At 48.4% G+C, this 17,861-nt stretch overlaps 1 protein-coding gene across 1 annotated transcript in view; it reads right to left on the reverse strand.

The window, feature by feature from the left end:
- NOVA2 (NOVA alternative splicing regulator 2) overlaps window positions 1-16,224 on the reverse strand; it is a 35,575-nt gene extending 19,351 nt beyond the window's left edge. The window contains exon 1 of the mRNA XM_063311952.1: window positions 15,766-16,224. Coding sequence (XP_063168022.1) covers window positions 15,766-15,988 — 223 coding nt within the window. The 5' untranslated portion in view covers window positions 15,989-16,224. The remainder of the gene's footprint in view (window positions 1-15,765) is intronic.
- Between the last annotated feature and the right edge of the window lie 1,637 nt (window positions 16,225-17,861).

Genomic DNA, 17,861 nt, shown 5'->3' on the forward strand with positions numbered 1-17,861 from the left:
AGGAGCATCTATTTTTACCTGACCTGAATGGAGGGGTTGCTCTTGCACAGCTCTTACTCCAGAAACAGGCCTGACCTACTTCTGCTTCAGTCTCACCTATGCTCAGGAAGATGTTAATGCCAAGGCTGGTGAGAAAACATGTGATCTGGGCCCACTGCTCCTCTGACTGCAAAGGTCCCCCCACCCCAGTGCTAAATCAAAGCCTTCCATTGAGAGAGGCCGATCTCTTGCTCGCTGGCTCTCTCTCTCTTTCACACACACACACACCTTCTTTTCCGCTGCTTTTTAAAAAAAAAAATCCCATAGCACAACCTGGTGCCTTGCATCGTTTTCCTTTGTGACCTATAGAAGGCAAGGCAAGGTTCCCCATGGAGATCTTGGGGGCTTTTAATTATGGAAGAAAAACAGTGATGGGGATAAGATGCTAGAGAGCCCTTTAAATGACACCTGATGCCTAAGAAGTGGGAAATTTCAAACTCCTTTTCAGTCACAAGAAGAGACTGCATTTACATAATAAGCTTGATCTAATCCATCTTCCAGATTTGCAAAACAGACTGGATCATAAACTGGATCCACAGAAAATACTGAAACACACACACACACGTCCAAGATTAAAATTATCCAAACTTTGCAAATTGCAAGAACGCAGCTGTTTGAATTGTATGAACAGAGAGAGCCGGCTGACAAGGGGCTGATTCCAGACAAACCAAAGCAAGTTTTTCTTTAAGCCATCCAGATTTTATTAGAAGACTTGCAGCACAGTGCCCCTGCCTTAAACAACTTCTGGGTAAGTAAATGCATTTGCTGACAAAGAGACTGATCCATCAACAACTGGCAGGGTCAGCTACCCTTAATCTTTTACTACCCACCAAGGCATCAGGGCAGAGAAAATTCTGAAAACCCAGAGCACAAGAGGAGTATTTATGCTGGCTGGGGAATTCTGGGAGCTGAAGTCCACACATCTTAAAGTTGCTGAGGTTGAGAAACACTGTGTTAGACAAAAGTCACTAATAAAGAAAAGTCATCACAGTTTCTAACAATCTTTTTTTTTTTGGGGGGGGGGTAGGGCCTAGGAACCGAGAACCAAAACGGAGACATTTTGTTGACCCGCTGCAAAATATCTTGGTTTCTTTAAAACACACTTGCTGTTGCTATTGGTTACCTCAAGAATCTCTTCCTTTCTCCCTCGAATATTTGTTTTTGAAGCTGAAGACAGGAATTGTGGAAGCTTGTTTGACCACACACATGTGCCTTCCTACAAAAGACGGGGTTGTGGGTTTGGTTTGGTTTTTTTCCTGACACTGGCAAGCAGGCACCATCGAAAAGTGATCATCCTAAATGCTAAAAGTGACCATTTTGAGCCTGATAATGCTTCTGGAGACAGACGAAGGCAAATTGGTCCCTATCAATACATATTAGAAAAGGTGGCTGGGGAATTCTGGGAACTGAAATCCACACATCTCAAGGTTGCTGAGGTTGAGAAACACCGGTTCAGCAGGTCAGGTTTAGTGTATGTAAGGCTAGTGTTTAATCCATGATTAATGTAGAGGCCAACCTTCATGTCTGTATTAGTTCTGATGTTCTTCGTTGTCTCTTCTTCCACGGCGTCTCGGCAAACTATCCCAATTCCTACAAAGGCTTGTCGCCAACAAATGCACAGGCCTCAGCTTCCCTCAGGCTTGAACATAGCCTTCAAAGGGGCCACAGCTGCATGCCTCCAGACGACATGTTTAAACCACTTCCAGAGGCCTGTGTTAACTATGTTTCCCAATTAAAAAAAAAACTATATTTAAACACACTTCCTGAAACCACAGTTCCTGGGTTGTTGGAGGGAATTCAAAACTTCAGGTTTCAGATCCGTATCATGCTTATTAAGCATATGATGTACAAATGTTATAACTTGGAAAATACCTACACGACCACCACCACGACCCTACACACACACACACACACACACACAAATATACAGAGAATGGAGAAGAAATTGAGAGCACACACTCATGTTGACAAGTAAGAGCTTGATTTTTGTTTTCTTTAACAAGGATGCAGTCCTAAAAAGAAATCCCACCCACTGAGCTCGGCTTTCCCAAATAAGCATGCTCCCTGGGGAATTCCGGGAATTGAAGTCCACATATCTTAAAGTTGCTAAGGTTGAGAAACACTGTCCTAGAGGAATATCTTGGTAGATTGTGCTGCAGTGGTCACACTTTTTGTTTTTTCATGTCTACGGGCCACTTGGAAATAAGAATGGCTTCTCAGGAGGAAGAGAGGGAGAAAGTCAACCGTATCTATTCTCGGACATCTTCACGTCCCATCCTGTCCTGACACCCCAGCGAGGTTCCCGTGGGGGTTTCTGTAAGCAGAAGGATCTTCAGTCCAAATCCACTTAAAAGAATCCCCTCTCGGGTAGATTAAAGCAGTTAAGTCATTAGAACGGTGTCAGAGCCCAAGCTGATCAACAAAGAGAAAGTGGCGCTTCGTCTTTTCCTTCTCCCCATCTGACTCCAAGAGGGTCTGAGAAAGGCTTTTTGTGCTCCTCGGGGTGACTTTTGCTGCCTCCTTCCTTGAAAAGCCTCCTCCTCTCTCTGCACCCAGCAAGGCTTCTCCCTGGCCTGTCAACACAGAGTAAGCAAGGAGACCGTCCTCAGCCACACGGCTTCAGCACATGGCATCTGCTTATGAAGCCGTTTTAACTATCTGGAATCAGCCTGCCTCCCAAAAGTCACTTTCAATTTCATTATAGCTGATGGGAGAAAGTCTTGACCACCACCACCCCTGCCCATCAGTGGGACTGGGTGACCTAGAACTCCAAAAATAATTCCTCTGTGTTGGTTTAGTTTCTACCGTCCTGCTCTAAACACTTTAAACTTCACATTGTAGAAGCCTAGCTCGTTTTATTTCTCCTTCTCTTTGCAGACCTATTTTTGAGATGGGAATCAGAGTTTCTATCTCTTGTCAAGCCCCTTACTGCCCCTTAGAAGCCATCCCTTTGGAATGAACCGGGATCCCAGATTATCTGAGCCTGTTTAATAATTGGGCTTTGCTACCATCCTGGGACAGGAGACAAACAGGCCAACTAAGACGGAGAAGAAACAAAATGTTATGATGTTTTTACTTGTTTTTATCCCTTGTTAGGTACCCAGAGTCATATGTTGGAGATGGGCAGCCATATGAATGAATGAATGAATGAATGAATGAATGAATGAATGAATGAATGAATCAATCAATCAATCAATCAATCAATCAATCAATCAATCCTATTATCTTTAGTAAGCCCAGAACTGCAGCCCTATATATCAAGAGGCATGTGCAAGGGTCATTAAATACGTATGAATAATCAAACCAAGTGTGTTTGATTATTAGCAAGCAGTGTGTGAGACAACCCTTCTCCACATGTCACCATTTCTAAGGAGGTCTAGCAAGCTCCCATCTGCTCAGGGGATCCTTATTATACCCATTTCCGAGATGGGCAAGCTAAAGCTAAGTGTCCTGATAGCTGGAGGAGACAGTCTCCACCAGGGGGTTCCAGATGTCAGTAACTGGAGCAGAGGTCTTCACAAAGAACTCTGGAGAAGAAGAAGTTTGTATTTCAAACCCAGAAGGGTGTTCTCCTGTGTGGGCAGAAGCCCAAGTTTTCAGTATTAATAACCCAGGCCCACCCTATCTAGAGGCTGTTTTACCTTAGCAACGTTAAGATGTATGGACTTCAACTCCCAGAATTCCCCAGCCAGCGTGGTTGGCTGGGGAATTCTGGGAGTTGAAGTTCATACATCTTAACGTTGCCAAGGTTGAGAAACACTGCCTTAGGGGATGAGCAAGCTAGGCTGCAGCTTCAAGCAATAATGTTTTCGGTTTCCAGCATCCCTGACAAATCGGCTTAAGGCGCCTTATTAAATCCACAGCCATCATCGCCACTCTTACAGCCATGCTCTCTTTATTGTCATCTCAGCATCATCCACTGGTACCCTGCGGACATACAGCGACACCACTTGCCCATAAAATACAGAGCAAAAGGAGGCTAGAGACGAGCGCCGCTCTAAAAAATAAACCAGTTAAAGACGAGACCGACCAACGTCTACTTTGCACAAATTAAATGCCAGAAATAACAACATCCAGTCTGTTGGAAGGCTGCGGGACCAACTCTTCACTGATGTGAAGCGTCTTTGTTCTTCAACACCAGCAGGCCCTGCTAACAAGAGTCTTCTGCACCTTTGGTTATAGCAGCCAGAGAAAGACCATGGGGCTGAAGGCTAAGAGCCCCATATTCCCCCAGGCTGGGAAAGTCTGGCCTGAGTTACTGGAGGACACCTGCCAACCAACCCAGCGACTAAGGGACCTGCTTTGAGACAAAGGCGTAATTCCTTGGTACCTTCGGCATGGTTCCATTCTGCAAGAGGTGGAGAGATGCTGGTAGCAATCTTCTTCAAAGATCTGCAGCTTTTCGTTCAGTAAAAACCACTGGCAGGTAGTGAAATGTGGCTGAGGTTTACAAACTGCTGGATTGGTTGAGTTTCTAGGACACATTAATGCTTACTTAAACTAGAGTTTGTTGAATTAACCCAACTGCCTGGGCTGACGCAGCAACTGCACTGAACGTGTACTAAGCTCACAGGCTGGGTTTCCACAATACGTTTCCACATTACACTGAGTCACTAACGCCGTCTTAGTCTCGTCCTGATATCAGGATCCACCTTGGTTTTCATGAACTAGAGATCCTTTCCTTCTTCCACAAGACCACCATTTTACATCAGGCAGCACAACTAATCATGAGACCCACTGTGGCTCTGTCCTGCTTGGACATGATGCCTTTTGGCTTTATCTTAGCATGTTGCAGGAATGCAGCCATTGGGATCTGTAAACCAGGCGTTAGAGTTTAGGGCAGGGTTTCTCCACCAGGCTTCCGCGAGAGGTCACTGGGGGTTCCCTGGGAGATCACAATTTATTTAAAAAATTATTTCAAATTTGGGCAAGTTCACATGAAAGAGGCAAGTTTCATTCTCGTATTTTCAGTTTAAGAACACTGTTCGTGCATATAGACAGGCCTACCCATGAAACAAATATAATGATTTTGTAACTCCTGGCCTCTCTTTGAGCCTGGATGTGCAGGGGGTCCCCGAGGCTTGGAACATATTTCAAGGGTTCCTCCAGGGTCAAAAGGTTGAGAAAGTCTGGTTTAGGTGATGGGGAAGCCAGCTGGTAACTCAGTCATTTGATTCGGCGTGGCACGTTCAATATCTCAGCCATGCTTCCCCATGATTTATGATTTAGTCCACTGCACCAACGCACCCAGTCATGGTTTGTTCAATCAACAATGGGTAAACAAACTATGATTTAGTGCAATGGGGGAAGCATTAGCTGGGAAGCTGTGTTATGCCAAGGATTATTATCTGTGCTGCTTGGGAGTGACTCTTCAACTTCTGCAGGGAAGGCTTCTCCCCTGCCCCTCTTCCTCCCTCCCAGATTTTCACCTCTTCGGCTGAGATGCAAAGTTACCTGGGCTGCACAGCCATCACTTTGGGATTGCCTCCCCTGGCCACAAGGCTACCTTAGCAGCAACATCTCCTCTTTCCTCTCTGTGCCAGTGTTTCTCCACCTTGGCCACTTGAAGATGGGTGGACTTCAACTCCCAGAATTCCCCAGCCAGCTAAGCTAAGCTGGCTGGGGAATTCTGGGAGTTGAAGTCCACCCATCTTCAAGTGGCCAAGGTGGAGAAACATCAGAAGCAAAGGTATCTGTCCTCTTGGCCAGAGAACCTTGCCTGATCCTCTCCTCACCCCCTTTCCACACCACCATGTTGACATTCTTCTCGCAGGCTCTTCAATCACGAGCACCCATGGATTTCACCTTCTCTACCCTATACAGTAGGCTGCTATAATCACGAGTTGTGCTTCTCCACCTTGGCCACTTGAAGATGGGTGGACTTCAACTCCCAGAATTCCCCAGCCAGCTGTCCACCCATCTTCAAGTGGCCAAGGTGGAGAAACACTGCTCTATGCTGATTAGAAGCTACTCCTCACCCCCTTGGGCTTTTTCCCCCAGCCTCACCTATTAAGAACCTTTTTTAACTGAAGGGGAGAGGGAGGAAGAGATGGCAGGAAAGTTCTGCCCATCAGCATGCCCTGGACATGTCACTCCAGCCAGTGTGCAGAAGTCTGCCAAGTTCAAAACCTCGCCTTTGCCACCCGGTGACCAGATGACCCTCTGCGCAAGAGAGACGGAGCTGCGAAGGAGTGCAACCAGGTCACACCGAAAGTCAGATGATGATCAGCTCTGGCCCCCAACCTCACCCTCCCACTCTTGCCCTCTCTTCCTCCTTCTGCTCCAGCAGAGGCGTGACTAGGACAGCTGCAGACAGCTGGGAGAGCTTTCCAATCGGAAATTACAAATCATCGGCTGCAAATCAGGGATTATAACTCCTCTCTGTCCCTTCTTCCTCCCTCCATGTTGTGATTATCACGCCAGGACTGGGGCAGGACCCTCAAGACGGTCTGAAAAATGGCCCCTGTGGGGGCAGGAAAGGATTTCATCTCTTTCCAGGGGTGGGGGAGTGGCCTGGATTAGCAGCTTCTTCTACCAGCAGGCCTGGGAGACAGAAAGCCCCAAGATTAGTAACAGAAATAGTTCATGGGTGCTCTTCATTGTGTGTGAATCATGTCAGACAAGAAGCACAAATGCTTCCTAGCATCTTGGCTCTTGCAGTCAGGAGCCAGAGTTCTGGCTGCCAAACCCTGGATTTGAGGTGATGAACAAGCTACAGTTGGCTCTCACCGAACAGACGGTTTGAAACTAGCTTACAAACCATAACGGGTGGGGTCACATAATCTTCTAAGCCTGGGACGTTTGTGTGAACCAAACCATTGTGGCTCGTAATTGTGAGTACGGTACGTTACAGTACTGTAGTACAATCTTGTGGTGTGTACTATATATATCCCTCTCTCAACCAAGTGTGTATGCGTATATAAACCTTTCATTTTCATTCATAAAACGATTGGAAAATATTTTATTGATGAGGTTTTTCAAAAAAAAATTGTGTTTGTTTTAGCACATGATCTCTAAAAGGCTATCTCAAATTTACAATATGATAATACTGTTATGAGAGCCAGTTTGGTGCAGTGGCTAAGGTGCCAGGCCAGAAATCGGGAGGCCGTGAGTTCTAGTCCTGCCTAGGCACAGAAGCCAGCTGGGTGACCTTGGGCCAGTCGCTCTTTCTCAGCCCTAGGAAGGAGGCAAACCACTCCCGAAAAACCTTGCCAAGAAAACTGCAGGGACTTGTCCAGGCAGTCTCTGAGAATCAGACACGATTGAATGGGTTAAAAAAAAATACTATTGTAACAGTATATAATAGTATATAGATCATTGAACAAATCAACCCAGAGTTCTCACTCAGGGCACAAAGAACCAGGCTCAGATTAATCTTAATTTGGACAAGTTATGTGAAGGCCGAGCTTTCTGGAGGAGGCTCTGATGCTGGGAAAGGTGGAAGGAAAGGGAAGAAGAGGACGACCGGGTGCAAGGGGGATCGACACAGTGACAGAGGCAATGGGGACACCATTGGAAGATCTGAAAATCCAGGTTGGGGAGGGATCGTCCTGGAGAAAATTTGCCTATGTGGTCACTACGACTTGACACTGACTTAATGCACTTTTTCATCTTCTTCTTCATCATCATCATCATCATCATCATCACAACATGATTTGAAAAAGCACAGCTGGAGATATGTTTTGGCACTACTTAAGAGACCACAGAAATTACAAGTGGCGTGGCACCCTCTTCCCACCAAAGGCCTCCTGAATGCACGCTAAACTCCTCAAAAAGGAAACCACTAGGAGACCTTGCAAACTAAGTCACTCTGAGTCTGGGCTCTTGTGAGAGCACAGAAAGATCTTTGTGTTTGGAGAGATGGACCTCCTTGCAGGGAATACATGGAGGGCCGTTAAGATATTCCAGTCTTAATGTTCGACCACCTATTGTATTGGAAAATTTCTTGCAGCTCCCAAGAGCTGGTTTTCAGAATTGAGATACTCTCTCTCAAAGATTTATTCAGGATTTCTCCCCAGAAATGGCAACTGCCTGTTAATTGAGCGTTTTTCATAAAGTTGATCTTCTCCCGCCCCCACCAGGATTGGTGAATGAGACTCTACAGTCCCCTAGACGTAGTAAACGTAGGAAATGGTCTAAAACGTCAAGCCGGTGGGTGCAACAGTGAGATCAAATCTCTGCTTGTTTTTTGTGTGTCCCACACATAAAACACAGGTGGAGCATCAATCACACCATCACAGCTGCCATCTTTACTTTTTTGACCATGCCCTGCAGATACCCATGCACGGTCTCGACTGGAATTCTTTTATTGAAGACCTCTTTGATCTGGATAGCGTGATCTGGATACCTTGCCTGATCCTCTCCTCACCCCCTTTCCACACCACCATGTTGACATTCTTCTCGCAGGCTCTTCAATCACGAGCACCCATGGATTTCACCTTCTCTACCCTATACAGTAGGGCTCTCCTCACCCCCTTTCCACACCACCATGGGCTTCCCACATCCGCAAAAAGGACTTGTCCCACCACCTACACATGGCCAGAGATGTGCAACTCTGCTTGTCAATTGTAATTTGACCCTTATTCCCATTTGGACCTCGTGAGGTGGCAGCTCCTAGCAACCTTGGCTGATCTGAAAACAGCTACGTAGGATCTGACCAGTTAGTGCTGAGGTGGGAGAGCACCAGGAAATCCCACCGGTGGGAAATTTTTTTCAAAAAGGAAAAATCTCAGAAGTTTGCTTCCAGATTGCTGCCAAGAAAACCACAGGGCTGTGTCCCAGAAACGACCAGGAAATGAGCTCAGCTTAAAAGACACGTTACCTTTATTGTTAGACACATTGACGTTAACCTAAAAACTGAGCTGCAACTGGGAGCTAAAGATTTTTGTGAGTTCAAGGCACGGTGTGAAATCTATACTTCAGATCAATGGGAAGGTTAGGCGTTATTTTCCCCTTTGGTTCACTCTTAAAGAATCGTGGCCAAGGCAAATCGGTAGCAATCACAAATCTGATATCTTTAGATTTCCAAAAACGGCCACTGTGCCTCGGTTTGATTTTGGTCTCTCTGTTGGTATTTGATCTATTCTCAACCCTTTAAGCCGGTGTTTTTCAAACTTGGGAACTTTAAGATGGGTGGACTTCAACTCCCAGAATTCCCCAGCCAGCATGGCTGGCTGGGGACTTCTGGGAGTTGAAGTCCACCCATCTTAAAGTTCCCAAGTTTTGAGAAACACGGCTCTAGGCCTTCTTTTATGAGCAACTTTGATACATCACCTGCCAGAACAGAGTGGAGACAGGGTGGGACCCTGGTAACATTTTGAAACTCAAGTCCCATCACTCCTGGCCAGGAATGGTCAAGGATTATGGCAGCTGTAATCCCCCTGAGAGTTAGATGGCCCTGCCCCTGGCATTTTCCCCTAGGCACTAGGGCCAGGATGTTAGTTGAACCCAGTATATATATATATATATTTTATTACATGTCAAGGCAAGTTTTGTTCCAAAGCTCAGCCCCACTGCATGGTATTGCATTTATTTTATTTTGCTCTTTTTGCGTCTTTATGCACCATTAGCCACCCAGAGTCACTAGGCTGAGATAGGCAGCCCTTTATCAATTAAATTGAACTAATCAATCAGTAAAACATTTGACAGCCACAATCAGCCAGCCCTACCAGTAGAAAACTTGTTCCACTTCTTTGTAGCCTGTCTCTACTGACTTGAAATTAAAGATACGATACACACACAGAGAGAGACACAGACGCATCCTTATATATTTCAACCCTTCGTGCCATTTCTGTCCCCTCAAAGCAAGATGCTGGTGGTTACATGCCACTGGTCTGAAGCCCCTTAGCTCAGCCTTGCTGAATACACTCCCATGTACGGACTTCCATTCCCAGAATTCTTCTACCAGCAATGCCAGCACTAAGAATTCTGGGAGTTAAAGTGGCATTGTCCTGTCCCATTTTTCAGGATTGCAGCTCTTATACTAATCAATAGGGTCTACAGATACACATATATCGCTCAACTACGACCTGTATATTAGATCCACTCAGTGGGTCGATCCACTCTTGGCCACTGAGAGACTCACATTTAAGCCTTGGAATGACAGGCGTCCCCCACCCCCCATCAGCCGTCCAAGACTTCTCTTCCCCTAGTTTAGCCTTCCCCAACTTGTTCGAGTCTAAACTCCCTCTGTCTGGGAGTCACCAAATTGAGGAAGCCTGTTGGATTTGATTGTGTCCTTTGTAAACCACAACACAGTGTGGGTTCTTTAAAAACAAAGAAAAGAAAAGAAAAAAGAAATGAGTGTGCAAACTGTCATCAACTCTATTGGAGAATGTCTTATTTAGACTTCTCATACAGATCTGTACGCCTGACCTTTTCTTTCTTCTCCAAGTATGTGCCTTGTAGATTGACATCCAACAACATGGATTGATAATCTCTTCTTCAAATTCCAACCCCCTTCTGCTTGCTCCTTTTCAGGTCATTCTCTTTGCCACTACTTAGATCAGTGTTTCTCCACGGTGGCAACTTTAAGATGGGTGGACTTCGACTCCCAGAATTCCCCAGCCAGCAAGGGTGGAGGATCAACTGCAGTTCTGCCTATAGTTTATATTAGAACCCTAGGATGGAAGAGGAGGGAGGGCATCATCTAGTCCAACTCCCTGTCCAGTGCAGGAACCCATCACTAGAGCATCCCTGCCAGACGGCCATCCAGCCTCTTTTAAACACTTCTAACAAAGGAGAGCCCGCCTCTTCCGCAGGCAGGCTGCTCCACTGTGGAACAGTTCACATTGTTATGAGATTTTCCTGACGTTCGGCCGAAATCTACTCCCTTGTAATTTAAACCCATTGTTTTTTCGTCTAGTCTTCTGGAGCAACCCTGAAGGATTCTGCCCTGTCTTCTGCCTGTGGATGACAGCTTGCTTGCTCTGGAAGTCTCCTACCCAATGTCTTTCCTTAAGTTTCTTTGGTGCCCTAAGACCATGCCCACTGCCAGCATCAACCTTATCTCCCTTTAGATCAGGGACAGAATAGGAAACCTGGTGTCGGTGAGCCTCCATCCACCTGCAGGCTCCTCCCTTGGAGCCTAGTAGATTCTCTACCACATATGGGAGTTCCCCCCCCCAGTTATTAATTTTTTAATGCCATTTGGAATGCTACAAAAGAACGTGCCAGCCTGTAACATCATCATTACATCCAAGGTACCTCTAGGCTCCTTAGTCTTAGAAAGTAAGGATGGCAGGTGGATGGATCCCAGCTGATGAAAAGGACAAAGGCTAGTAAGATTGGGCAAGTGGGGAGAGAGGAACAACTCAGCACTTTGCCTTCTGGTAAATGGTTGCTTTGTGACTGGCCAGGCAGCCATTTTGTGAAAGCACCCCCAATATACTCTCTCAAATTTCCACCAAAGTTGCTAATCCCCTGCTTTGGTTCATCTGGAACATTTGTCTTAAACTAGGGTCTCCTGCCAGCTTACAATCCCCCCACCCGACTCTCTTACTATTAAGCACCAATATTTTGCTTCTACTGAAGTCCAAGAGAAGATTAAGGGCTTTTTTCTTTTTTTCTTTTGTTTTCTTTTACAAAGACTTGCACTGTCCCTAAATGTTCTGTGCTTAGTAAAAGTCCAGATCTCCATCCCAATGCAAAGTATGTCGTTTACAAAATTCAGGAACAATCTGGAAATGTGGAAAAGGTCCTCGATTTCAGAATTGTATCCGAGGAATGAAATGGAGCTTTTCCACCACTGTATTTCTGAGTATTTCTGGTGCCAGCATGCCTCAGAGCATGGAAACCTGCTCTACCAAGCTTTGTAACTTCTTTGATGCTTTTAGGCAAGAAGTATCTGGAGAAGCTGAGGACTGGACTGGATACACAAAGCCGGAGCTCTGTTATTCAGGCAGCATGCCTTACTGCATCCTGCGTGATGAGTAAGTGAGCCACCACACAGTCAAGGGTTCCCATCGTAGGCATGCCTATAAGGTCCTAAATGACCAAGTGATCCTCTGCTGAGGCATTGATTCAATCCTAAAGGAAAACCTCAGCACCAAAGAACTCAAGATCACCTGAGAAGAAGACCTCCTTTCATTCTTCTGCCTAGGAGACTCTTGTTCTACATAACTGCTCTGTTTTGGAGCCCCAGAAGGTCTACCTCTCTGCTTCTTTTAGCTTTTACTGCTCAGCTGTCTTGATCTCAAGAAAATGCATTGCTCCTCAGAGACTCCCTGTCCTGAGGGCACGCATGCTCACAACTCCCATCCATCAAGGAATCAGACAGCCGCACAAGTAGGTGGTCTTCACACAACATGCTTAGCCAGATCATTGGCAAACCCAGTGGCTGCATCCTAACCCCACGCTAAGCTGGGTTTGTTGTAACCACCCTTAGTGCTTTCGCGTGTGCAAGTGTGTAGCTTTGGGGGGGGCAGGTTCAGCCCATTTGATTATTTTACGGTTGAAGGTATAATGCAGACCCAGAAAACAGGTTAATCCAGCAACCAGGTTAAACGCGTTGTGTGCATGACTTATTGCACACAACGCTTCATTTCATTAACGCTTCATGCAAACCACTAATTGCTAATTTTATTGGGACTTGGCTGTTGGAGGTATCTTGCCTTGAAAACAGCAGCAACGACAACAACACAATTTCATGGTGGGAAGAGTTGTTTACTCTCCCAAACTTCTAAAAGCGTTGGTTCACCAGCTGCTTACCCTCTGCCCCCACGGCTTTGTGACTAGGGCTCTCCTGTTTTGGCAGGATCTCAGCTTCTCTCTGTATTAATTCAGCCTCACCCCCACCCCCCCAAAAGGTGAAGAACCACTTGGTTGGGGGGGATCTCCTCTTTTTTGCCTTGAAATTGGTCTGAGGGCCTCCCTTCCTCTACCATCGTAAGCAAGCTTTGGATGGGAGGAGCTGTCTCTGCAGCCATTTTGAGAAAACAGGCAACATCCCTCTGCTCCAGCCAGAAGCAGACTGCTCCCAATTTGTTTTCTTCAGGACCAAACAAGAGCTGAGCTTTCACCGTGCCACCAGCATGAAGGAGAAACGCAAAGGCAAGGTCAGGCTGGGACATCAGGAAGACTATCCAAGCTCCAAGATCCCACCTCGTCTTTGGAGGCTAAAAATACCAGCCCACGTTCATCTCCGAGTGCTACCTCCGCAGAATCCTCGGCAGGGCATTAGACTTCGCCATGCCCTCCCAACTTCACAGCCCCTGTGACCACAAACTACCCAGAGGTCCAGTCAGCCGTGCTCCTGTGCCAAGGCTAGAGGTTCGGTGGCTCTCTATCTTCCTTGGGTCACCCCTCCAGCCGGTGATGCAACGCGGGCTCTGTCCTCTGCCAGAAAGGCCTGGTTGTAGCAGGGACCGCCTGGCCCAGATGGGGGTTCCCAGGGATCCAGTGAACCCGGGATTACCCGCTGGCCACAAAAAGCCAGAATTAATCTGACCCTTTGCATTCAGAACGCTCTTCCTATTTTTGCCCTTCTGACTCCATCCGGCAACCCGATGTCCTTCCGTTAAAAGACTGAAACACCTAACTTTATCCAGTATAAACAATCCCACCCCATTTGACCTTCACCCCCTCTGAGTTCACAACGCACACGCCCAGGCACAGATGCTCCTCAAGTAGCCACGGGCTCACTAACCTCCTGGCTGGGCCGTGAGGCCTGCATAGCTCTCACTCTTGCGCATTTCCACAGCAATCCGTGTCCTTTGCAATGCACGCTAGGTACTACTAACACATCTCGGCACACTCCCTCCCCGCCCCCCCGTAGTGCCATCAAATTCACTCCCCTTCTCCCTCCCTGAAATCTATACTGGAACCAGCCCAATCGGCCGATTCTCCACCCAGACCTGTCCGTCATTAAAAGCAAAGTCAACGCGGGACCAGCCAGGCATTTGACTCAACAGCCTTCTGCAGCAGCACCCACCGAACCCATCTGGTGCCATCTCCTTCAAGGCAGCCTGCTTGGGACAGCCACCAAACGGGGGTCCTTCTTGCTGGCCGTTTTTCTCCCTCTTCCTTCCTCCAGCCCAAGTTGGAGGTTCAGGCCTCCTCTCCTAACATTATTTATTTCCGGTGGCCATAAGGCAGGACACTTTCCTCCAAGGAACCCAAGGCTGTTTCCAAGCAATATTTATTGCTTTTCACCCTAACGCTGCAGCTCCCAAGCAGCTCAAAATGTTAATTGCATCTAGAGGGTGGTGTCAGCGCTGAATCCCTGCCTGTGCAGCCACGCGTTTCGATGGGTGCTTATACAGCCTCATCATCATTCTAAGCAATAAAACAGAACCAGGTTCAATCACGATGTAATAATAATAATAATAATTATTATTATTATTATTATTATTATTATTTCTATTCTTAGAACTGCGCAGGAACAAAAACAAAAGCGCTTGAAAAAACACAGAATCAAAGTTGCCCTTCACAAAGACAGTCCAGCCGGTCAGAGAAAGAGAAAGAGAAAGGAAGGAAGGAAGAACAAGCTACTTTACAGATTCCTATTTTTTCGGCAGCATGATGACTAGAATCCCCATCTCAAGGCCAATCATTTTGAAAGCATTTTTCCACATTCAAAAAGGCAGAAAAAAATAAATAAAAAATAAGCACATCAGAAAGACCCGAGTCTTGATTCTCAGTTGGCATAGTCCCTCCTTCCTTGCCCAGAAATCCCTGGATCACCCAGTCCCCTTTGGCATCCTTGCTTTCGTCCACATTTTCACATCCTTCCCCTCTCCATTTCCTCAGCTGCAGAGGGGAGGGGGAGAAAGGGGAGGGGGGGCTGACAGGTTTTCCATAGTCTCTGTGGGTGAAAAAAATTAATCTTTCCACTCCCTTTCCCTCCCAAGCAGACAATTCGACTCCATTTTGACATAACCAGCTGCAATGGGCTAGGGTGAAAATTTTGCCGGGAAATGTGGATTCGTGGAAAAAGAGGTGTGCTGGAGTAATCTTTTGTGTGCTTCCACATATACACACTCCTTTCAAGGCAGGAAATGCAGAAGATGGTAGCTGAGATGCTTTCCCAGGTTTAAAGACAGGCTGGGGAAGGGGACAACTGGATTCCCCCAAACCTTCAGAGCCAGGGATGGTGCTGAAGCCAGAAGGGAGAGAATTCCTCTTTTGAATTGAGGGATTCATTCTTCAGGGAATGAAATTGAACCCCTGGTCCTGGAGGGCGACAACTGTGGGTGGTGGGGCGTGAAGGGGGGGAAAAACACATTGAAGGCTGGGAGAAGAAATCCAAGAAAGGGGGGGGGGAGAAGAAAGGGAAGAAGAAGGAGGGGGGAGCAAGAAGAGAGCAGAAAAATGGTGTGTGTGTGGGGGGGGGATAAAATAGATTTGAGGGGCTCTGGTGCCATGCTAGAGAAAGAGACACAGTTGACTACCCCACTCCCTGAAAGAGAAGAGGCTCTTTGGGGAGATTCAGATATGCGGGGGGGGGGGATGTTTTGCACGAAAGACCTGGGGTGTCGGTGAGAGACAAGCAAATTTAGGGAGTAGGACTCCACAAGGATGGGGCACGGTATTTTAAGGAGCTAGGTGTCCCCTCGACCCCTCCCCAGCCCAGCGCCTGGAAGACGCGCACCTTGCAGTTTGGGAAGCCGGCGAGGGGGGGGCGCCTGCACCGTTGATTTCCTCACTCTTTAGGTTCTCTCCCCCACCGCGCCACGGACCCAGTCCGTGTCCCTCGCCTCGCCCCTCCCCAGCCCTCCGTCTACTCACCTCCCGTATTGCTTCTCTTGGTGCTAATGGCTTCGGTGGGGGTCTCCAAGGGCCTTTTCCTGGAGTCGGGAGGATCCGAATCCATGGGGGGTTGCGGAGCGGCTGGGGGGGGCTGCTGAGGCTGGGGCCCCCCTTGTTGCTGCGACGGCGGCGGCGGCGGCGGCGGCTGCTGAGGTGCCGAAGGAAAGAGGCCGTTCTGATGGACCGATCCACCTGCCATCATTTTCAAGCCGATGGCGCGGAGGATTTCCCCCCCGCGGTACCCGTGAGACTCCAGCAGGGGGAGGCGGGGGGGGGGAGATGCTCGGATTTTAGGGAGGGGTGGGAGAAGGAGGAGGGAGGTGTGTCCAGCTGGGGAAGAGCGGAGACATCCAGGTGAAAATGGCCAAAGTGGTGAAATCGACCAGGCGGGAGGGGATTGGCGGGGTGGGTAACCGGGAGCAACCGAGTCCTCCTTTTCCGACGTTCCCCTCTCTCCCCAGCCCCCGCCTCCTCCTCCCCCCAAGCCAAGAAAAATCCGAAAAGCGGCGGCGGGGGTGCGGTGGGGGGCGAGGTCTAACACCCACAAAGGAAGGGAGAAGCAAGCAAGGAGCAAAGGCAGCCCAGCCTGCCCGCCCGCCCGCCCGGAGAGTCCCCCTCTGTCTAGGTTTCGTGGGGACGCCTAGGAAGGTGCTGAGCGGGGGGAGGGGGGCAGAGGCGATTTAGGGGCGCCGGGGGAGCCCCGGGACCTGCGGAGGTGGAAGGAAACGGGAGCGGGGGAGAGGGGAGCGAAACCCACCGGAGCGCGTTCGGGAAGAGAGAGGCAGAGCGGAGGACGAGCAGCAGCCTCGCTTTCCCCGCATCCCTCTTTCGCCCGGCCGGGGGTGGCACTGGCGGCGGAGGGAGCAGCCCAGCCCTGACGTGAGAGGAGAGACCCACCTCCCTCCGTCCCCCCAGCAGATTGGCTGCCAGGAGCTGACAAGTGAAGCGGGGCGGGGGGGGCGGGTGGAGTGGCACGGAATGAGAGAGAGGAGCCATTCTTCCCGGGAGGGGGAAGCAGCTGGGCGGGAGGGAGGGCGGACAGAAGAGGCGGCAGCTGGCAGGGTGGGGTGGAGGGCAGAGCCGACGGGGAAAGGAAAAGGGGGGGTCTGTCCTCTGGTGTGCCGTCCATCCCCTTCTTCCTCTTCCCTCCCTCCCTCGTGCGCTTTCCTACCCGCTCGGCTGCCTTTCTGAATCCTCCCAGCCTACCTCTCAGGGTTGTTAGGAGGCTAAAGGTGGGGGCGAGAAGCCACGCCCAAAGCCGTGGAGGTGGGATGCTCAGGGCATCCGTGAAAAAACCCCTGCCTTGGGGAGCTGCCTTCGGGCGGCAAGTCCAGAGCCCAGAGGCCGAGAGGGCCATCCCGGGGTGGTGCCAGCCTTAGGGGGTTGTTCTGCTCCCGGCCTCTGCCAGCCCTGGCAAAATGTTTCCACCAAGATTTTCCTTCTTCGTGGTCCCTCACTCTGTTCTGCCCTTGTCCAAGGGACACAAGATTAATTTCTCCCAGGATGGTTTATTTACCATCCATTCCAGGCAAAGTGTGAACTGGGGTAGGTATTCCACCTGCTCGGTGCAGAGAGACCTAAAACTGGGAGAAATGGGGATTGATCCTCCCCAGTAAAATGATTTCAAATCACAGGGCTCTGCTTGAAACCTCAGAGAGCTCACTATGGTCAGTCAACAGCATCAGTTTTTCAAAGCACCAAAGCTCCATTTACTATCAAGAAATTTCTTATAACCATTTTTGGTAAAATAACTCCTAGCTAATTTATGCACCTCTTAATTTCCCTAAATTCTCTGCTTCCCTCGTCAAATAACATTGAAAGTGGGGAGGGATTTCAACTTGCACATAATTTCTCTGCCAATTTAAGAAGCCACATCCCAGGGCCCAGGGGCCCATTAACCAGCATGTCCCTTACAGCTAAGCTGCACGATAGCACCACCTCCTGACATCCAGCAAGACTGTGTCACTTTAGGGCATGTTTTTTTTTTAAGTGTGCCTTTACAAAGCCTGAGATACCACATTGCTAAAGCAATCTGTTCTAACCCATTCTGTGTAGGACTTTACAAGAATACAATT

Source organism: Candoia aspera, chromosome 10 (assembly GCF_035149785.1).
Source record: "Candoia aspera isolate rCanAsp1 chromosome 10, rCanAsp1.hap2, whole genome shotgun sequence".
In the NCBI taxonomy this organism is placed as follows: domain Eukaryota; kingdom Metazoa; phylum Chordata; class Lepidosauria; order Squamata; family Boidae; genus Candoia; species Candoia aspera.